We start from the raw sequence: 23,223 nt of genomic DNA, 5'->3' as shown, positions 1-23,223 counted from the left end.
GAGCGGGGCCGGTGCCGCGGCGGCGGGCAGCCCGGCGGCGGGGCGGCGGGGGGGGGCGGCGAGGCGGCGGGCGTTTGGCGATGGGAGCCGGCGGGGAGCGGGACAAGCGTGCGGGGGGGGGAGCGCGGCGCTCCCGGCCGCCGCCGCCGCCGCCGCTCGCTCAGGGCCGCAGCGGCTGAAGCGGCCGCCCAAGCCCAGCCCGGGCGCGACGATGAGGGGCATCCCGGGCTTAAAGCGGCTGCGGCTCAAAATCTGGAGGCGATGCACCCTGGTGCTCCTCCTCCTCTGGGCTGCCTGCTGGATGGTGGTGAGCGCCTTGCTGTTCCTCCTCCACAGGAGCGTCTTCTCCGAGCGCTGCACGGACGAGAAAAGCCACCGGATCCTGGCGAGGCTGGTACGTGCCCCGGCGGGACGCGGGGCATCCCCCGGGGGGGGGCTGCCCGGCGGGAGAAGGCGCCGGGAGTCCCGTCAGGGCTGCCATGAGCCGAGCACCCGCTTTCGGCCGCGCCGCCGGGGCGCTCCTGCCCGGCTCCGTCCCGCCGGAGGTGCCGCATCACCGGCGCGCCCCCGCTGCGGGCGGGCGGGCGGGCGGGGGGGGGGGGGGGGCGGCTGCCGGCGGCCCCGGCGCTGCCCCGGCGGGCGGGCGGGCGCCTCCCTCCCTTGCCGGGGCCAGGGCAGGTGCAGGCAGCGGGCCGGCGCCCGGCGTGGGGTGCGGGTCCGCTTCCCAGGCGCTTTGGAAAGGGCAGCTCGGCATCCCGCACGCTCCGAAGCGGGGGGAAACCTTCCTCCGGGTTTTGGGTTTTTTTTTTTTGTTTGGAGGTTTGTTTTTTTTTTTATTTAGCCGAAAAGCTGTTCGTACAAAAGTCGTCTTTCAGAAATGCCACACAGCTTGTAACGCCTTCTTTACGTCTGGCGGGGGCTGGCATTTAAGATGTAGTTATTCAAAATTCAAGAAAGGATTTGCGAATATTCATTGAAATCTCCCTTAAAAAAACCCAAAAACAAACAAAAAAAACAAAAGAAAAGAAAAGAAAAAGAAACAGATTTAGAATTGTGTAGGAAACACTTCGAGAAGAGGAGCAGCGTGGGTTAATGCTTTGACTTTAATTTTGTTTCTTAATTAAGGTATTTGTAGTGCCAATGGTTAGGTGGGAAGGGAGGAATCCTAATGGAAATTAAATAATCTACTACTGCAGCAAGCAAAAACTGATCGTAGATTTTCCCTAAGTTCTGTATAATAAAGGAAGAGAAACTATAGGTAGTGGTCCTGACAGCGTGTTTTTAATGGCAGTGAGATCCAGTTTCTTTACCCCAGCAGTCAGCTTGAAGTACAGCTGAGCTCGGGATTGCAGCTGAAGGAATGAATCCTGCCCGCTCCTGACGTGGCTGGGAAGAGCACAGAGGTTTGGAGGTGCAAGGAGCCGCCAAGCTCAGGGAGGTCCAGGCCCTTGCCATCACATTCGCCGGTAAACAGATGGACAGAGACTTGTTGCTGTTGTTCAGTTTGCTGAGCGTTAGGCATGACTTCAAAAGCCCAGGCAGGGATCAGATTTCAGGCACAAGCTTGGAAAGTTGTCTCTATCGCTGTGTGAGAGCTCAGTTTCAGACCCTCCTTCCAGAGGAAGAGGAGCTGAGATTGCTGTGCTCATCTGTTTCCGTAGGTGAGTCTTCAATAGTATCGTTAAGGTTTGTAAGTGACAGGTTTCCCAGACGACAAGTGACAGATTTCCCAGATGACATTAGAAAGGGATCGTCTTTCTAGTGGAGTGATTAGAAAATGAGCTCATCTTCATCAGCCCCAAAATAATTCTTTATACATCTTCTGAGCATGGCATGAGTTTCGCAGTTATAGAAAGTGCAATTGATCTATGAAACAAATAATCTGATAGCTTGAGCCTCATACCTTTTACTAAGCAAAACTCAACTTCCAAGAAAAACTATTTTACTAGTCATCTGTCATATTTTCAGTAGGAGATATGAGGATCTATTTTAAGCAAGTGGGTGAAAATTGCATGGTTGTATACCCTTGCAAGTGGTATTTCTGAAGGTTTATTTCCTTCTTCTGAGTAAAATGTACATCTATGCAGATGTGTACTGCACTGGGAAGGCTGAAGTAGCACTGGGCATTTTGCAGAGACCAACTTTAACTCTCAAAAAACCCACTTACTCTTTCCTAACACTGGTCTCATCTTCATTTACGCTGAACACACTAAATCATAGCAATCATTTTCTGTTTTCTCTGGACAAATCAATTAATTTTGATGCCTTCCGAAACCTTGCTCAGTATTGCATTTACATAGGAGAAGTACTTGATAACAAGGCAGGACTCAGCCTCAGGCCTGATCTACACAAAAGTGATGGTGGTACAGTAAGTTATTTAAATATATATTAATCCTTAGTGGGGTTTACATCAAACTTTTACATGAATTTAAACCCAGCTTTTTTAACTTATCTTGATAAGTGTATTAAGGATATTAAAAATTATGTAGCCAATTTTAAACAGAAACAGATGAGTGAGTCCAAACCATGCTTCTGTTTGCATTTTTGTGTAGTATAGCTGCTTTTCTATAAGGCTTTTGGCTTAGTATCACTTTCATATTTTAGTTTAAAAAATCTGGCACTTAGTGGCATTCAAAGGGCGCTCATTAGGTAGATTTAAAACTGTCTCAGCGACAGATGTCAAAATGCAGTCATTAAGATAGGGATGGCAGTGTGGAGGACCATTTCTGGAAGATTTCTTTGGGGAATCGATTCTTCTTTTATCAGCAGTCATTGTGATGATATAAAATCTTGTATGGTGAAGTTTGCAGTCAGTGCAAAGGTTCCTGGGTTGGTAAATAATAAACAGACCATCTTTTCATGGCAGGATAATCTGAATCACCTGGTTAAATGTTTTCAGTCCACCAAAATGTGTTTTAATACAGTAAAATGCAAACTAGTACACTGGGGAGCACAAGAGTACAAGCTATGCCAATAAGATGGAAGACTATCTTGTAAAACTGTATGACTTTGGAAAGGACGTAGGGGTCAAATAATTGCTTCAACGTGAGCTACCAGTGCAGACTGTGGCTAAAAGGCTGATATAATCTCTGAATGTCTCCAAAAAGGAGAATTAGGGAAGGGCTGTTGGCTGTCTTTGTGGCCCTGGACAACAGCATTCAGTTCTGATGTCTGTCCTTCTAAGGATGGTGGAGGGGAAAATGGAGAGAAGAAACAGGGAGGGAATAAAAACACAAAAATCATCCAGGGGCTGAAAAAATAAGAATTATAGTGGGAGGGCTGGGGAACTAAGCTTACTTAGTGTAGTATGCTTATGGCAAATGTAAAACACTAAAAGTTGGAATAACGGGGGGCAGGTAGTGAGGACGTGAAGATGCAGATGCAGTCAGTCTTTGCTGACCTTCTAGGTTATAATGAACAGGAAACTGAGGAGATTTTTAAAGCCATTGAGTGACTCACAACTCACTACGTTCTATGAGTAGAGAGAGACACCTTGAAAATTGTTCAAAGTTCTTGATTGCTTATTTGAGGAAGCCTTTTTGAAATTCTTGTTTGCATTGCTGACCAGCAGAGAATGTTACTTCTGGAAGGCTGATCTGTGTTTCATCACTGTGAGACTAGGAACTCCTCGGTTAAGTCCTGTTTCACAGATCCTCGTTTGCAAAACACTGTGCAAGTTCAGTGTAAAAAGAATCAGATTCACAGACTGACTGTCAGATACTAGGTTAATAAACAAAGATTTATGGGTTCAACTGGAACAGCGGACAAGTCCTAACCAGCAGCCAGGTTCAAAAATGACTCATCTCCTATGTCTGGGAAATGTAAGTGAGACTATTTTTTCCACAACTACTTTTTCTCATTAATGTCATTAAGAATGACATGATGGCAACACAAGAAAATAAGCTGCATGTTCACATGTTTGACTGCAGGTCTTCTGGACATGTGTTCTTCTAGATGCAAGAGGTCCATGCATACGGATCCTCTAAGAGTGAACTTGATGAACCACAGTAAAATTGTCCACAGGGGCAAACGTTCACCCATGTGGCCCCAATTACAGGACTAAGTCCTATATTCTCTTACTGTAGTGGCAGAAGAGTTAGGTTGTGGTCTTCTCAATAGGACAGCAATGATTTTAAATGTGATTATACTTACACTCCAATGAGAACCCCCAAAATTCCTTCTGTTTGTAATCTTCCTTCTAAAATCGCTTAGAGTTCTGGATGGTAAGAACTGCTAAACTACTTCTGTTGAGAAAATTACATTTCCTACTTAAAAAGGGAAAATAAATTTGTATTACACTCATAGGAGTAGATTTTCAAAAGCAAGAACATTGATCTGCGTGCTCTGAAGTCTGTAGACAGCCCATGGAGTCTACTTGACCATCCTGATGTGCATGTGGATGCAGATGTGTGTGTTTCACACATGCACACCACGCTGGACTCAGAGTCAGGACATTCATGCCAGAGTTTGCCTACCTGGCTCTCCTTGCTGGTATTGAATGTTCTCATTTGGGCTGTGAGATCATCAGAGTATAAATAAATTTTATGCCTGTCTGAACTGTCCTCAGCGAGCTGTTTTAGTCAATTTATCACCATTCCTGGATTTTGGACTTAATCCTCCACCCATTCCCCGGTGTGTTTTTTAAGGTTGGACTCTGAATGCTGCCTGGCATCAGAACATATTCCTCTGGTGCACACCTCAGAGACAGTCCCAAGAAAATACATCACTTGAATTTTATGATCATGCTTCTTGTGTATGTAACAGCAAGTCACAAATGAGGTGGGGGTCAGGCAGCCGTTGCAAGTACTCCACATGCAGGGGGAGCTGCCAACTTGTTTAACTGCAGGTTCAAATACCAGAAAGCAATGAAGAAGGCTGACACTGTCAAGCCGCCTCCCAGATGTTTGGCTTTCTACACCACCACAGTCTGTTTCCCTTTCACCAGAGACCTCTGATCATCCCCTCTACTGATTCGCCCAAAGCAGTCCCTGCAGCTGCAATTCTGAATGCCCATAGGAATATATCGACTGCCTACACTTTTGGAAATGATGGTATGGAAACAATTATGGGTTGAAGGAAGGACTGGTGAGGGAATCCTTGCAGTTCTTGTACAAATTTGCAGTGACCACTTAACTATCAAGCAGCAGTTCCCATGTTTCCATGGGCTGATTTTTTTCCAATTTAAAAAAAAAAAAAGTATTTAATTCATATTAGAATGTCACTTCTGATAAGTACGTATAAAAACTGGAAAAGTCATTTTGTCCTACAACATTTACATATTTAAAAATTCTGAAAGTTCTTGGTCCAAGAGGCATTGAGCGCAACCTCTGTGTTTCCTGGTAGTGCAGAAGGAGGTTCTTACAGCTTCATTCAGGTCATGTTGAGTGCAAGGTTGAAACATGCAGGGCTGCGGAAGGTCCCAGCAATCCAGGTACCCATGAATTTTCCTGTAGTTTAAGTGAGGATGTCTAAGTTATGCTGCCCTGAACCTTCCAGAGAAGTCCTGAATTACACTGGAAGTTATCTCCTGTGCCTTAAAGTGTTACAGCCCAGAATGTCACATAGAACAGCCAAGTGTGTTCAAAGCTTGTCTCACTGAATTCATATGTGGCAAGAACTTAAGAGTAACAGGTCATCTAGTCCATTTCTTTACCCCAAAAAAGCCTGTTCTTTACCATCCCAAGAATCTCTGTTTTTAAGCAAGATTCCCCCTAGTAAAATGTCTCTAAAGACTTCTGAAAAACCATTGAACAACCCAACGGTTGTAGAAGGTGTGTGCTTGCAGTACCACGACTGCTGCAAGACTCTTGAGCTTAGGACTATTGCTGATTCTTTGCCTTTCTTCTAAGTGGTCCATGGGTGTACGGTCCTGCTATGAATATTCTGCTCTTTCACTCCAGTGTCTTGACTACAGCAGCGGAGCCCTGACTGGCGACTTGTGTGAAGACCTGTGTGTAGCACAGAAGCTGGTGTACAAACACTGCCTTTACTATGACAGAGGTAAGAAAGTCATCCAGGCTGACTGGAGAGGCCAGCCCATCATCCTGAAATCCAAAAAGGAAATCTTCTCCAGCTACCAGCATCTCAGTATGCTAGAGGAGGTGGAAACACAGGATATTCCTGAAACAGAGCTTCTGCTGATGGTAGCCTTGGAGGTCAAAAACGTCCTGGGGCTAGAACTGTCTAACAATACCATGGGGCCTCTGTGGACAAGGAAGAAGGGACCACGTTGGAAAGCACAGGTGGCCAGCATGTGGTCCTTGCTCCAGCAGGAAGAGTATATCTACTTCAGTTTGCTGCAGGACTTCAGCAAACACGTGCTACGAATTATTGGCTCCTGTGGACACTTTTATGCTGTGGAGTATCTCACAGCTGGACATGCCTGGCACAAAACTCTTTTTCCCTTGGAAAACGTGGTCGGTCCCTCCCTTGCTGGCCACAGAAGCAGGGTAAGAGCCATCATTGACATTGCACTCAGCTTTCTGGACATGGTGAAGCATTTTGATAATGATTTCTCTCACCGACTTCACCTGTGTGACATCAAACCAGAAAACTTTGCTATCAGGCATGATCTCACGGTAAGTCGGGTCTTTGCGGTGGTGTTGCAGCAATTTGAGGTCAAATTCTAGTCTGAAAGTGGCTGTGTAAAAATGACACTTCCCTCCTCGTACAGCTTTTGGCCAAGTTTTTGCAAAACCAATGCATTTACAAGTGACAGGGTAGATTGTCTACTGCTTTTCCTCTTTGTAATATGTGCAGCCCCGTTTCAGAGCACTAAATCCTGCTGCTTGTTTTGAGAACAGCTTGCTCAGTTCTGATTTGTTTCACCTCTTCAAAGGCACCGGTACTGACAGAGTCCCTTGGATGTGATGAGGGATACCTCCTGAAGGCAAGGAGATCTCAAAAGCTGTAAATGAAGCTGCAATTTGAATCACGGCAACTATTTCTGGTAGTGATGCTGAAAGGAAAAACTGTTTGAATTTGAAAGCTAAGGCTGAATTCTCTGGCCTGACACAAGGGAAACTCCCCACATCCAAACACACACATTTGTCCTTTAGCGTTCAGCTTATCTGGTCTGGAAATGATCCAAGGACAGCGACATGAAACTCCCTGGCACTGTTACTCTTTGACTTTTCATTGTACAGCTGTAGCTCAGATCTGAATAGCTATGCATGTTTTCTAAGTAGTGATGTAGCTCAGCACCACATTGCTGCATGTACCTTGCATTCATTCTGCGGACAGAAATTCCACTGGTTTCGGTGGGAATTGTGTGTATGAACTGGAGGCACTGTGCAGTAAGTGTTTGAACCAGGCTCACAGTTTGCTGTGACATCAGTGGGGTTTCTGCACTCTGAGTGAATATAAAGCATTTTCAGGGACTTTAATGCTATTTTCAGTCCTCGCTGAGTGTTAATATAACACGCGCATCTTCAGAGCGCTAGACAAACATTGCCTAAACATATAGCCATTAAGAGCAATTAGACTCCTTCCCCTTCACCCTTCCCTTCCCTCCCATGTTTATTCAGGTGCAATACAGCAGCTGAACAGGGAATGGGTGAGGAGCTACAGCAAGAAGCTAAAACAAGCATACCAGTATTTAGGCAAAATGTGAGGTACAGCAGGGATTCCTCAAGGCAGGCTTTGCCCATCTTTTTCAGTTATGCGGGGCTGTGACTGCGTGTGGCTGAGCACACACCAGAGCAACAGTTTTATAGCCTACTTACAGGAAAAGAGATTTCATTTAGGAAAAGAGAAAGAATATTGGATGTGTCTTCCCTTACAAGTCCTTTCGGTAAGGCTTGCTTCTTCAGGATCTTCCTGTGACTTCTGGAGTCCAAAGAGACAGCAGTCACCTTCTGGTATAGGAAAGTACTCTAATTTAGTATGTTCTAGGATAATTAATTAAAAAAAACCCCGTGAGCTGTCGCTCACACATCGCTCTCCCAGTTGTACATTACTTACAGCTCATTGGTATCGCCTGTTATCACCCCACTGGGCTGGGAGACAGGAGATACACACAGTCAGAAAGCTGCCGTGGTGGGATGGGATGGACACGACAGAGGGAGCTTCTGATCAGTGAAGAAGGAAGGAGAGTGAGAAGCAGAAACTCTAGGTGGTTTTACCAACCAGTTCCAGAACAAGGACACAGCAAGGCAGCCTCTTTTTTGTCCCTTATGTTTGTTTTAAGCATTTTTTTCACTTGCTTGTTTCTTGTGCTCTGTATAGGATAATAATAAACACCCATAATAGTACCACTATTCCTCATCCCAGTAACGAGACTGCTAATGCCCAAAGAAATGTGCCTGGAGTGCAATAGTTTTACTTTGAGGATTATTTTCAAATGGTGGGGATAAGCCTCCAGCCCTCACTCCAGCCTTCACATGCTGTTCCTGCAGCACGGAGGCGAGAGATCACTGCCTGGTAGATCATCCAAGGGAATTTTAAGCTGCCATGGAGCTACATAAGGTGCAGAGTTGGAAGGAGGTCTGGGTGAATACCTGAGTGCTCCGGGAGAGCTTCCTCTTTTACCAGCACCTCAGAGAGAACTAGAAAGATTACAGTACCTTAAACATGACTTTAAATCAGGTCAGGAGCCAAGTTGGGTCCTTCCTGCGTTTCCTTAGGTACCTTCATCATCAATTACAATCATAACAAACCCCACCAAAATGTAGCTGTGTATCGGTAAAGCATCACCCAGATCTGTCTTCACAGGATCTGGCTGGATGCCCACACATTTTTGTAGCAGATGAATTTCAGTGAAACCACTGAACCCTTTGGCAGCCGCACGTTTGGGAACCAGGGCTGTTTTTCCTAGCAGAGCAATTGATCAGATTGCCAAAGGTGCTCAGTGCTGGCAGAGACCCCACCTGCGAGCTGATGCAGTGACCCTAGGACTGGGGAAACCCTGCACCGCTTTTACTGTCTCTTCTCCAAAGAAGTGAACAGCAAAACTGCAGAAAGCTTAAGGAAGTAAAGAAGAAAAAAAATTTGCCTGTCCAAACGTGTGAAATTCCTTAGGCTACGTCATCATTATCAAGCTCTCCAAAAAGTTTAAAAATACTTGAGTTTTTAAGCTATGCCTCATCTCTCTAAGATTTTTCCCTGGGGAAAAAGGAGTAGAATAAAATGAAGATTAGACTGTGTTCTTTCTTTTGCCTGTGGAAGGTTTATTTGGCCTTCTACCAGATCAGACACCTTTAGTTCCTGGCGTTGATCCAGCTGCTGCTCCAGTCATACAGTTCAGCTTCCCCTGTTATTTGGGAGGTCGAATCTCAAAAACGAGACTATCGTTTGAGCCCAAGTAACTCGGCTTTGCCCGGGTCCCAGACGTTTCCCTCCTTGAAAATGTGTGTCCGCCGCTGCAAGGGAGCGTCTCTGACCCTGACTGTCAAGTGTTAAGCGCAGCTCTGAACGTACGCTGATTGCTGCATCCATCACGCTGAAGGCAGGCTGCGTTCACTGTGGTCACCCACAGTTTGTCTCGTGTCAAGCAGCTGCCATCCCATTACTGGCTTCCTTTCTTTCCCTGTTTATTGCTGTGATTTTTTTACAAGTGAAGTATTCATGGGTGGAGTGACACTGGCAGAAACTGGGACTACAGCCCTTCGCTGCCAGAATGGTCTCAAACCTAGCACGGGCAGCAGCTCTGCAGACCTCTTTGTGCTGCGTATTCACTATTTCGCAAGCTTCGTGTCAGGGCAAGAAAATTGATTGATCCCTTCAGTCCTTGCTTTTTCTGCTGAGACCGACTGCTAGCTGGACTCTGTTATGGACCATATTTCTGGACAAGCAGAACAAGAGCCATGCACAACAAATGAGTCAAACCATAGTAAACGGGACCAGGCAAAACCAGTCCTGACTTTCAACAACCTTAGGGATCTCTTTCTACAGCTGAGCAGACGCAAACCCACTGAATGCAACAGCAGGTTTGCAGGAGCTGTACCAGGTGCAGGTACTTTTGTGCATCCCACTGCTCCTCTCCACAATGATAAAGTCAGGGGTTTAGTCTGAACGGTGAATTTGAAATGATACCATCTGGCCTGTGGATAATTTTGCACCATCATATAATTAAAAGGTTGAGGTGCCATCTCCATATGCTGCAACAACAAGTAAATCAATCTTCAAGTTGGCTAGTCCCAGTTTAAGGCACATCAATCCAGTTGACCGCAGGGACACATATTGTCCACAAATGATTTTCCCTTTCCTGGTGTTGTAAGCATTGTCTGGTTTTGTTTAAAAAGTGGTATTTTTAAGACCAGTGCAGCTCAGTTAAGCAAAATAAAGCCCTTTCATTGTGATCCCAGTTCCCCACTGGCAGATGCTCTCAGCACAGCATTTCCAAAAGCAAACAGCAAAGAACGCTTGCTCAGCCCTGTCCCGCAGGCTGTGCCGTGCCAGATCTGATGGGTTGTTTTGATCCACAGGTGGTGGCCATTGATGTGGATATGGCCTTTTTTGAACCCAAAATGAGGGACATCCTCGAACAGAACTGCACAGGAGATGAAGATTGTAATTTTTTTGATTGCTTTTCAAAATGCAATCTGAAAATCAGAAAATGTGGAGCGCAGAGAGCCAATAACAACTTGCAAGTGAGTAGACACAGCTGCTTTACGCGTCCATTTCTTTTAAAATCACATTGACTATGAAATGCATGGTATGTACTAGAAGCCTGTGAGATGAAGACAGTCATGTTTTCAAACGTGGCCACATAAGTGCCAGTCCCGTTCAGAAATCCCACCTTGGGGCACGCAAACAGACCTTTATGTTCACTAGTGTTTATTTGCCATGTTCTCATGTAGCTGTTTGACCAATGCCTCTGATAGGAGAGTGAAGGAAGTAGGGGCAGGGGATTAGCATTACTGTCTCCGCTAATGGTAAAGTCGTGGCTGTCCACGTGTAAGCAGTGGGGGGTTATGGCTGCGATTCTCCACACTACAGATGTAGTACGCGGATGTAGTGGAGAGAGAGGTCCATGGGGTTCTTGGCCCTGGGATGAGGTGTCTTACAGCTCACCCAGCTTGTGCTGGTGGGAGGCACTAGCGCAGCAGTGAGGCTGGGGGAGCATAGCTGTAGCTCGGCGCCCTTTTGCCTGCTTCTCCCACCCCCTCACCCTCACCACTTGTTATGCAGAAGTGCAAGATCAGTCTGAGAAGAAGGGGGTTTCCTCAGCTAGAGCGTAGCCTTTGTGGATACTCCTTTTCTATACCTTCCTCTTTGAATGGCTGGAGGCATTTTGGATTCAGATGACATTTTGCTACAGTCCCAGAGAAGCAGCAGGGCATTAGTTGCAGCTACAACAATCTGCTCTTCTCCCTTTCCTCAGGTAATTTGTGACAAAATATTCCGTCGCTGGTTTTCCCCAAATCTCAGAGGACCGTTGGTTTCCCTCCCCCTGCAGCTGCAGCTGCAGAAGGCTGTGCAGGAGTGTGCCGAGCCAGGGCACGTGGACGCTGCCGGGCACCAGAGGACTCTGAAATCTCTCTCCGAGTTATACCACCTGCTTCGGGTCACTCAGCAAGAACTGCAAAGGGCAGAGTAGACACAAAAGGCAGAACTACAAAGGCCACATCCCAGCCGCTGCTAAGGGATGCTGTATATGGGGCAGTCTGTGTTTTCTTTCTCTCTCTTCCATCCCTCCTACCCACTTACAGCACAGAGATTGTTTTTGTCCTATGCAAATGAAATTCATGGCTGCAGGTGCAGCACGTCCTGTTAATAACCTTTCAAGTGTGAAATTGTTTTACATTACCTGGATTCTGTTCTTGCTTATTTTCCTGAGCTAGCGCTAGCCCTCTCCATCAGCATTCGGCACACCATTTGCTTACCAAGAGCTGTAGTCACTGCTCAGATAGCATCTGTCTGAGTGCGGTGCTCAGAGTGAAGATGCATGTACAGAAGAAAAGTGTAAGTAAAAGTGCAGCAAAACTAATATCAACAATTAAAATAGTGGGTGGGTGGGTGTGGTTAAGTACGTGCATGGTGTTTGTTTTAATTTCTCTGTAGAATGAGTTTTTTTTAAAGTAGGGACAGAGTGCTCTGTGTGAACAAACAATCTCAAATAGAGAAATGTATTGTCACACGAGTGAAGAGTTTCTTTTGTACAAAGCAGTCCTTTCTGATGTCCCCAAATGCATTTTCTCTGGTGTGTTGCATTACCTGTGCCATAGCTAACTTTCTGGGGAGAAATTATATGAAGGTACTTAGGACTTTTCTGGAGCAAAATAATTATACCCTTGTTGAGTTCCCATGTGCGTACTCATATTCTGCAGTGGAGAGGTATGAATAATGCGACTGAATTTTCCCATGTGAACAAGCCCTCAGGCACTTGTACATCAGAGCACTTGATGAGAAGCACTCCTTTGCCAGAGAGCAGAATTACCCAGGAATGCCAACAATCTGTCCTTTGCACTGAACAGAACGATATCCAGACCCGGAATTTTCTTACACAGTATTTTTTTAATGAACAAAAGGAAATTTTTCGTAAGAATTCATCATCTTGCAATCAGTTACATAAATAAAGATCCCTGGATTAACTTAAAATCATTAACTTTGCCTTTCAAACGTGTGTAGATGTGGCTGGAGAATCTAACACACGGGTTCAGAAGACATTGCATGTGTTTAGGCCCCATACTGGGCAATATACCTATGAGCTAGTTTTGGCATGAAGACGTTAAAAAACGCACAAACAGAAAAACCAACAGCCTACGACAGCCCTCAGCTCAGGACTCTTCAACAAGAAGACTGAGAATACTGGTTTGTGGATGTGAGACACATAACAACACCTAATCTTTTTCGTCTTTATATCCCTCAGTCTTACGACAGCCCTGAAGCCTGTGAGCACTAAATATACATAAACTTTCCATTTCTGGAGTGGTTCTTTAAAGTGATGTTAAAGACTGCCTGTGACCAGAGAAATGTGAGCTGCTTAGGAGACCTTGACACTTACCCAAAACTAGCTCAAATTTTCAGACTAGTGCTAGGTTTTTTTCTATTTCTTGCAATAAACTACTGTAATTTTAAAAATCACGCAAGGCCTCAAGAAGCTCATAGCGAGGGCAAGGTTGGCTGCCTTGCCTGGGGCTGTACTGAAGACAAGCTGCTGCTAAGCTAGAGCTACGGCTTAGGAGCTCTGACTGGTGAAGTTGTGCTCAGTCTGCACTTCTCTAACCAGGGAGACAGACAGTGTTTCAATAGTTTAAGATCGTCCTTTGCAAAATCAGGAAGGCAAAGCAGAATAAGAAGAAACCCAAATTCCAGAACAAGCTCTGTTACAAAGTCGTGAAATTGATAGAGGAGAAAATAATTAAGGATAGAATCAGATTATGGCAAAGAGTTGGAGACAGATAAAGTATCAGGTAGAGAGAAGATGAGGAAAAAGAGATGAAGGAGAAATAGGAAAAATTAAGTAAAAAATATGGCCCACTTTGTGAAAACATGATTTATGATGTAAGATTGAATAAACTGGCATTTAGTCTGAGGAAGAAGAGGCTGAAGAGAAGCATGGTAACACTCTTCAGAAACAGAAAGAGGCTGATAAAAAGAGAATAGGAGAGAACTGCCCTGTCCAGATTTCATTGGTGGATATGACAAGGAATGAGCTTAAATTGTAGCAAGGAAAATTCAGGCTAGACATTTGTTACAGGCTTTCTAATAGTAAGGAACAGTGGAGATATGGCACAGATCATTTGGGAAAATGTCAGTCTTCATAAGCTGTGATTTTTAACTACAGGCAAGAGTGAGTGCCTGTCAGGAATGATGTACGTGCAGTTACATCGATGATCCTGCCTTGAGGTAGCCTTTTACCTCCAAGTCCTGTGATTCTGTTACTACCAGCTTTATGTTTGTGCTCTTGTGACTCCCTCACAATAAAATCCACCCTTCTGAGACACGGGGATAGGTAACTCTCCTTTACCTTACATGTGCAAATCCGTGGCGTCCCCCGGGAAGGGAAGGCACAGAGATCTCCAGCTGTGCAAATGATGTTACAGAGCCTGGTGGTGTGATCAGGGTTCGTGTGTTCCCCACATGACCTCCCTACTGAAGGCACCGATCCTTGCTAGGTCAGGAGTGACTCAGTATATACCCCAAATGCTGCTGGGGAACCTGAAGATCTTATACGTTATCGCTCTCCTGTTTCCCTGGTCCCATTAATTCTTTCCTCCTTCCCAAGCCCGGAGGGTACCATCAGGGAAAAGCAAGCATCATGCAGACACTCGGTGCTTTGCAGCAGTGTTACACTCCACCATGGCAGGGCTCCCCTTCCCATTTTCAGGTTTGCATTTCAAACAGGATAAATTTCTGTTGGATGTGATATTTCAGTTTTAAAACAGGTGGAAAAAACATAGCGAAATGAAAGCCGGTGGCAGCCAAACAGTGGTGGAATATCACTCTGTTCAGAAGGTCCTTCTCCTTGGCAGGATTTAGGAAGGGAAGCTGCCTTTGACAGATTTCTCCAAACCCCCCAGGGCCTGGCTGCAGCCACCTCCACCTGGCAGGGACCTCCTTCCCCCACACCACACACTGTCCCAGGTCATTAGGTTTCACTTCTTCTTTTCAGGATACAGAGAATAATCCTCAGAAACCTTTCAAGAGCGACACAAATGGGTTATTTGTACTTGGCCAGGCTGTGAGATTGCATATCACTGATGCAGCCAGCTCTGGCTGGCTTTGATACACCTTCACCGGTGAGTGGAAAGACAAGGACAATCTGACAGGCTGTGTGAACACAGGGCTTGATTATTCACTGCCTCCCCTGTGCCTTGTAAAGAAGTCACTGAAACCTGGGAAACAGGAGAGAAAAATACTACCGGTGAAGGAAATTAAATATTCCGGCTTATTTAGCACAGGTACCAGTGACCAAAACAGGAAAAAAACAGTAGTCATGCCTTTATCTCCCTGGGACAGAAAGAAAAGAAAATGAAGACACTGGTTTAGTTGCCATTTACCTTAAGGAGGCAAGCGCAAACTGCATTATTTTACACCCATGTGTTATGGTGGAAATATCTATACAGGTGTTTGACAATGAAGAACCAGACTCACATGTCCCTTTCAGCAAAGCCCTTTTCATGCTGCCTTTGCAGCACTGCCCACCACAAATAGCCCTGGCATAAAGAGATACCCAGCTGGCACGTACTTCAGAGGGCATGGCCAGGTCAGGTGGGTATTGAATGAGAGTCCTGTGTGCTGTTGAACCCGGGCTGTTGGCACTGTTTGTTGCAATACAAGAGCCAGCAGCGATAGCTGATAAATTCTGCAGTGAAACAGTCCTGGGGTATGGTCAGAAAATGAAAAGTTGTCAAAAAATATATTATGCACTACAAGAGTCTAATTAAAAAAAACCCAGGACACCAAAACACTCAATTTAAAATGCTTTTAAGTCAATTTTGAAAATGTCTTAACATACTCAGTTTTGACAGTTTCTATATGGAAAAATCTGCAAGTTATTTTCCCAATTTTAGTTAATTCCTACTGAAAAGGCTTGCAAAATAAAAAGATGAAGATTGAAATTAATCACAATGTAAAAAACAATGTTTTGTCTGGTCTACGCAGTGAAGCTTGTTAGTACCCTCATCACTTTCTGATGTTTAATTTTCATCCCAATTCAGATGAGAAATTTCGTGAAAGCTCAAAATCTGTTCCGGAGACTTTTTCACCCAGCCCCAGTGGTCAGATCCGGAAAAGAGGAGGTCCATGTATAGTTTTTGAAATCACCTTTGCTTCCCACTTCATTTCTGCATACTGTTTGTCATCTTAACTTGGGCTGCAATGGTTTCTGCTCGATTTCTCTCACTTTCAGCTTTCTCCAAAGCTCCTGCCTACTGGCATCCCTGTTTGGTATCTAGTTCACCACAGCTTAGCAACATCATAGACTACATAAGATTCTTCACACTGTTCATCCCCTCCATATAAAAGATGACTCCTTTTATATAGGTTCACTAATAGCATTTGACTGCACTGGGAATGGTCACTTAATCCAAGAAGGCTGTTCCTGTTCAATTGATCTCAGCCCCATCTCTTTGCTCGGTCAGTCTGTTCCTGAATCCTTTTCGCCCTATAAAAGTGGCACTACCTCTTGATTCATTTCTACCACTTGCTGCATTAGTGCCTTACTCAGCAACTTTCTCCCCATATTTATGGCTCTCTGTGAAACAGGAAAGGCATTAAGTCATTGTTTATTCCTTCTTTGCATCTCGGTTAGCAGCATGTGCTTCAACTCTGCAATAATCTAAGTACACTGTCTATTCCCACATTTTACAAGAGGTGAGTCCAGTTGGAGGTCTACTTCATAATCTTTAGGAAAGATAAATTCAACCCTTTGCTCAAGATTTTCACAGAACAACTAGTTCTTAAATGCAGATTTTTCTCCAATTGGCATTGTATGCTCTGCAAAAACATCTGCAAGCAATAGTCCTGTACTAGGGTGATGTGAAACAGAGCAAAACTCCTTGCCCCAAAGGATTTACATGGTCTCCCTTGTGTTTTGAGGTTGACTTAATGGTGACTAACCCAGAACAGCAGGTCATTGCTATAGCCACAGTTTTTCATATAGAGAGTACTACTCCCTAGTGTGAATTCACGGAATCCCCCCTCCACTGAGAGCATTCAGATACATTGCTGGAGGCAGCACCAGAGATAACAACAGATATTTGGGACTGGGGGAGAAGAGAGGGAAGGGTTCGTTTTCTCTTGATTAGAAACATTGACTGAATGAAACACTTCCTACAGGTGAAAAATGGGATCATGAACTTGAAGGAGTTAGGGACTCCTTACTGATTTTTTTTTCCTTCATTGAAAAGTGTAGACTGAAGCTGCCCTATTTTTTTTTACGTAGTTTTCAAAAAAAAAAAAAAAAAGAATTAAAGAAGCCACATACCGTGTTGCGTCTTTCAGCAGATCATATTGTTGTATGTAATGGGCAGGAAGGTGATAAATTGCAGCTCTTAATGAGTATCAGGCTGTAACATTGGAGCCTTGTGGTTGTAATATCAGTTTACACATCTGGACAATCAACTGTAGAAAAACCCCATAACAACTATCAGTGGAAGCATACAATCAGATTAGCCATCTTGGCAGATGCTCTCAGAAGCCTAGTACAGATGAACGATGAAATCCCTCTGTCGGGGCTGACCTGCAGCGAATCCAAGCAGTAAGTAGAGTCACTCTGCAGGAGCCTCAGTCGCTGCCACTTTCCTGGATCCTCAGTGAAATCAGGAGAAAGGCTACTAGGCTTTCAGTAGCAGAAAGAGGCAGCAACACGCAGAGAGGGAAAGAATGTGTTGCTTGGAAGAATGAAAATCCAGACTCAGAACCGAAGCTAATAAGAGACCCTGTACCGAAAAATCAGAGAATGTCAATAAATTGATTGGAAAAAAAATCCCAAACACTTCTATTGTAGTTTTTTAAAATAAAAAAGAACAGCGGCACAGGGGCTATAGTGCAGGCATCTCCAAAGCCATTTGTTGTATGTGTCTAGGGATCTGTCAAGTAGACTGCGGAGCTGTATCATGATGTCTGCAGCCTAAAGGCTAGACAGAATAAAATAACTTAGCAAAAGCTTTTAGAACTACTATTTACATAAATGCAGAAAACTGTCCTAATTAGTAACAGCCTATGTCAGCCAAAAAAGGAGAAAAGAGTGCTTTTCTCAATAAAAGTGTTGTTATGTCTATAAATTAAAATACGGCAAAATGTTGAAATCCCTGGAAGGCTACGATCCATAATCCTGTAGTTTGTTTAAAGTTTTGATCCTGCAGGCTTGGGCCCCTAAGCAGCAGGGTGATTGCTGAGCTCCTTTAAACTCCGTGATTATTGGTGCCTCCTGCAATATACTTTGAGCTCCTTTTTTCTGCAAACTGAAGGGGCTTTTTCCTACACGACAAATGTGCCTAAGTGGTGACGGCAGCCAGAAGGATGTGCATATGATCCAGCGCATAATCACTTCCACAAGCATCTGCTGCTAGTGCTTTCAAGATACATGTAATCCAAGCTGGAGACTATTGTGAATACCTCTCATTTTCCCTTGCTGGTTCCTTAGCGGTTTGCTTGTAGCTAGTTAGAAACAGAATCCCCCATCCTGCTTAAATTGGTTATAATCTCTCCAAGTTTCATGCTACAGCAGGAAAAGACCAAACTGCATCGAGTTCAGGATGGGTTCATTCTCTTAAAGGTACGACATGCAAAGCTGCAGGAAAGAAGAGAGGTTAATTTTTATTTCTAAAGAAGAGGTTCTCTGGCTAAATATAAGTAGCTGAAAAAATGATTTTTCAACCGATATCCCATGTACATTTATGAATTAACGTTCATCTGTATTTGCATAATCTAAAGCCCTCTGCTCCTTTCCCATTCAAAAGAAAATTAAAAAAGCAGAACGTGTTTACTACTCCAAATTTCACAGGTATGCCAATTATTACTTCTTTCCCATTTCTGCGTCAAACATTTCAGGTTGTATCTTTGTCCTTAGGAAATGGATTTTTTCCATTATCCCAAGAAAGTGAATATCTGGAAAAATACAGTTTCCAAAAATTAATTTTTTCTCTTGTTCAAGGGTTATTAAGCACCCTTCAAATCTTGCAGAGAGTTATCAGTGGCTAAATATTTATTACATGAAACCAGGGCCTGATTAATGGACTCAATGTCTAAGAATAACTAAATAAATACCCATGTAATTACTCCAGTGTTCAGAATTTTACTTTTAATGGAACGATACCAGTGTCATCCTATTTGATTCTAGATTACAAGTAAGTGCTTTGCCAAACTTATGTTCACATATGTTTTCACATGGATTAAGACTACGACTGACTCTTGGCAAAACTGTATATCTAGACCGGAGCATAGAGGAACAAAAAATAACCCTTACAAACTTATATGCATGGTGTTTCTTTTAGTCATCATATTCAATTGTTTGTGGAGTAAAGGCAGTGTGTGCGCACACAGATACTCATGCATCTGTTTGTTGAACTGTAACTTCATGTAACAAATGCCCAGTGAATCGTCCACAATTTCCCAGTATTTTTATTTTTCCTATTATATTCTATATAACTTGGGAAAATGCAAGAGTAATTAGCAACATGAATGAGCATCACACAGTGTACAGAAATAATGAAAAATGAACAGAATGTTTAATCAAATTCTGCATTTTTACCCATTGATTTCACTGAGCTCTCTTAAGTGATTAGAGAGTTAAATTTGTTGGATCAGATTCTAGTCTCCAACTGTTAGAAAATATCGGATGAACAGTATTACATTAGCCAAAGCATTATCACTGAAGAGGCATTAGATAATGCAAGCATACTGCATGAATTTCCATTGCCATTTCAGTAGATATCTCTCAAAAGCGAAGAAATGAAGCCAGGAGTCGGACAGGACAGTGATAAGGACTACTGAAATGCCTCCAAATGGACTCTGCAGGGACAGATCTTCAGTCCCACCTCATTCATTTTGCATTCGTTTTCCCTTGCATATGTACTTACATGAATTCACATGTGATATTAGCGTGTTTTAAAGCTCAAGTTGGATTTACATCAGCATAACTCACTGGCATTTTGGTGTGTGCTCTTGATTCACGTCAGCAGGAGAGCAGGAGCTCCTTGCATTTTAAATAGGCAGAGGTAGGAGTAATATGAGCAATAAGCTTATTTAATAAATGCGAGAATACAGAAGTTTAACTATAGCCCAGAGCTTTTTTTCTTTCCCTAGCTGAAATCTCTGTAGAGAGGGTGACACACAGCTGCGCCGTCTCGGAAGCGATCCACGGATGCTCCTCAAGGACCACAGCACTGTCCATCACTATCACTCCACAGACGCTGGCTCTGCAACGGCGTCCGGCACACTGGCGATGGGGCTGCAGGGCAGGGAGCTTGGGGGCACGGGTTCTTCTTCTCTCCTGCACCTGGACGGATGAGCAGATAGATCAGGCCAACGTGCTGGTTGAAGGCCGTAGCTCAGCCCCTCTCCTCCAATAGTGCTGATGGTTAGGCAATGAGTTACGAGCGTTCACCCTCCCAGTCCTTGAGTGCAAGCTCACCGGGAAATAAAAGCCACTTCTATAATGGATCTTCATAGGGTGCTGGAGGGTGAGTCTCTAGCACCGTTCCCAGTGCTGAGGTGTCTCCTCCAGGAAAGTCTCTCTCATGACTGGGGCCCTTCCCAGTCCTGGCACAATGGTGGGGTGCTGTGTGGGGAGCTCACCCCACCACTCGCTGTCCCGCTTCTCTGGCGTGGGCTGCAAGAGCCTTTCCCATGCCAAGACTGTCGCCTCAGAGAAACACCGCATTCATGTCAACAAGAGCAGTGAAAGAAAACAAAACAAACGTGGCACCATTGGAAGTTTCTTGTTGATTGATTTCACATCGTTCCCACAGCTCCAAGATTTTGACAGCCCCACATAAACTTTGCTGAGAAAGACCTACTCTCATAACATAGCCCACTGCAAAAAGGTTGCAGGGCTTAATTTAATACTATCTGCTTTTCCATGTGGGAAACAGATAAGAATTGTCTGAATAATCACTACAAAATAAGGCAGCTTTTCTGGAAAGCATAAAGGAAGAGAAAGAATTTGTTGGGCTCCATCCTTTCATATTATGGACAGCAAAGCACAGCAAGGCTGTGCCTAATTTGTAGTCCAGGAGTTCACAAAGCTGTCAGCCAGGTCAGATGGCGTCTCTGGAAGCAACAGGGATTTCAATGCAGGCACACACACCTGCTAGGGCATTTGGATAAAAGTCTGGTAGCTGGAGTGTGCCACTACACAGCTATAAATATTTAAACTAGCTGCTCTGAGTGTGTGTTCTCAAGCTTCAGTGATGCTGGAGTGCAGAGCAGAGCTGGAGCAATGCCAAATCCATAGGTATGGGCTTTTAAAGGGTGCTTGTATGTATCTCTGTGGACATTTCTGGTACTGTGAAGCGCTATTAAAAGAAGATAATGGTGTCTTTTCATTAAAAGAAGAAAGCCATACCAAAAAAATACAGCCTTTCTCCTGCATAGGAATAGGGAAGATTATTATGAGAAGAGGCTGGTAGAATTGGGCACGTTTAGCCATAAGAAGTGACTGCTGTCTACAGCTAATGGGAGTGGCTAAAGAAGATGGAGCCAAACTCTTCTTGGAAGCTCATGGTGGCAGGAAGAGAGGCAACAGGCGCAAGCTGGAACATGGGAAATTCTAACTCACTATTGGGAAAAAGTTTTATACTGTGAAGAGGGTCAGGCACTGAAACAGGGTCCCAGAGAGGCTGTGGAGTCTCCTTCCTTGGAGATATTCAAGATTGACAGGACAAAGCCCTGAGAAATCTGGTCTAATTGGGCCTCCTTCGAGCAGGGGGTTGGACTAGGTGACCTCCATGTCTCAGAGGCTGCCAGCATGCAGCCTTTCAACAGTATCAAGCACAGTTTAAAAATCAGTGAACCATAATGGTCTTTCTTAACTATTATTACTCAAAATGCCCAAATTTTTCTTGTAACTGTGAATATTCTTTCTGTGAAGGAGCCAAAAGCACGTATTTGGTCTCTATCTAACAACAAGTGCTCCATCCAGTTGTTTGCAGGCATCTTCTGCTCTAAACTGAAGCACGAATTTCACACTATGGCCTAGCCAAAGCCAACTCAGGCTCTGAGGAAGCTGAGGAATGGGGACAACAAGAGTTTCATGAATGCCAAGGAACTGCAGAGTTGCATTGCCAACAGGATGAATCCTCTGCAAAATTCTTGAATCCCAAGATTTAATCTCCATCTGAACGTCTAGGACTATATGATCATGGTTTAAACATTTTGTTGTCTCTATTAGGCTAAGTGGATAAGGGCCTCATTGTGCCAGGTGCTGGACAGGACCAGAGTAATAAACAATGCCTGAGTTTGCATTCACATTTGGACCCCTCTGGCCTGCTCTGTAAAAGACCTTCAGGGGCAAGAGTGGATCTCAGTATAATCTATGTCCACTGCAAGACATCAACATGAGAAAAAACAGGAATCAAGCCCATAGTTTGGTGTGACTTAGGTTCTTCCTCCCAAACAGAACCTCACTGCTGAGAAAACCCCACTGCTCCTCCTTTATCTTAGGCACAATTGCAAGATCAAGGACAAAAAGAGACCAGCCAAGCACTGGAGGTACAGAGATTTTAAAAAGTAGCTGTCATGTAACTAGCAGAGAGTTATAAAATAAATTCTGCAGAAATATAAAAATAAATGCCTTTTAGTTGTTCAGATGAATAAGACATAGCAAGATTCTGAATAATGTATCACTACTGTTAGAAGCTTGAATATTATTGCTTTTTCTCCCCAAAGAAGTTGTATATATGGCAGATACAAAAGGGTTGTTCTTTTGTGTTTAGTTTTTTTTTTTTAAAGCGTTATGCCAAGTTGCTGTTTTCAAACACATGTCAATGCTGGGAAGAAATGGGCATGTATCCATCCTGCCTTCAGGCCAAACCATTTAACCAGAACTGGGAATACTGACAAACTTTCTCAACCTCTCTCTCTCCAGTGCAGTTGTGTAAAGCAACCCTTTGCAGATTTCTCCATGAAAATGACCAGTAAAAATATCATGCTGCATGCTTCCGTTTATCAAGTGGAAAATTATGTTTAATGTACTCCTGAAGAAAGCTAACAGGTAAGTAGCAAACTTTTTCACGGTCATTATAAAGGGGTATGTGTCAGTCTATAAATCAATAGCTGGCTTGATGCCATTTGCTTCTGAATGGAAACCGACTATTTTTGCAGAGTTCTGCTCGCAGCAGCTGAGCATCAATGCTAAGTAGTGTGTAGCTATTGGGGAAAAACCAAGCATGACAACACAAACCATGGAGCCCCTGATGAACATCTCTGCACATGGCTGCTTCTTCTAATCACCAGCAGAATTTAATGAGACACCTGCAGTTTATAGACGTTCTTGTTCCAACATAAATTGCCCTGAGAGCACAAAGTCTTCTTTTAAAAAATATTCTTCAGTAAGGCATAAACCACAAAGAGTTCATTGTCACTAATAACATTCTCATTAATTTATAATTGTATGAAACCGTATTCCCCCATACATGACCTACAACAGATCTGAAGATTAAGTCAAAGGCTGTTAAGGTCTCCTAATTAGCACAGTTTTCAACCGTTTTAGTTTTCATTAATAAAACAGTGCTGGAGACTCTGAAATTGACCCCTTGCAATGCGGCAAAAATAGTAATTCTTCATAAATCTGACCCATATCAGGTGAAGGAGAGGTCTGAATGCATCCCATGG

At 44.0% G+C, this 23,223-nt stretch overlaps 1 protein-coding gene across 1 annotated transcript; it reads left to right on the top strand.

Annotated features, from left to right (window-relative positions):
* The first annotated feature begins 211 nt into the window (after window positions 1-211).
* Window positions 212-11,927, top strand: DIPK1C (divergent protein kinase domain 1C). The gene is made up of 4 exons (XM_050892507.1): window positions 212-394; window positions 5,901-6,578; window positions 10,425-10,589; window positions 11,324-11,927. Exons 1-4 carry the CDS (start codon window positions 212-214, stop codon window positions 11,537-11,539), a joined length of 1,242 nt encoding a protein of 413 aa, XP_050748464.1. The 3' UTR covers window positions 11,540-11,927.
* Window positions 11,928-23,223: the final 11,296 nt, after the last annotated feature.

Source organism: Gymnogyps californianus, chromosome 2, assembly GCF_018139145.2.
Source record: "Gymnogyps californianus isolate 813 chromosome 2, ASM1813914v2, whole genome shotgun sequence".
Classification (NCBI taxonomy): Eukaryota; Metazoa; Chordata; class Aves; order Accipitriformes; family Cathartidae; genus Gymnogyps; species Gymnogyps californianus.
Note: the sequence above shows the minus strand (reverse complement) of the source record. Positions and strands in the feature narration are given on the sequence as shown.

Coding starts and splice junctions, on each gene's coding strand:
- DIPK1C (XM_050892507.1), top strand. CDS start 212: ATGAGGGGCATCCCGGGCTTAAAGCGGCTGCGGCTCAAAATCTGGAGG. Junction 395..5,900: donor ACCGGATCCTGGCGAGGCTG/GTACGTGCCCCG, acceptor CTTTCACTCCAG/TGTCTTGACTACAGCAGCGG. Junction 6,579..10,424: donor CTATCAGGCATGATCTCACG/GTAAGTCGGGTC, acceptor TTTGATCCACAG/GTGGTGGCCATTGATGTGGA.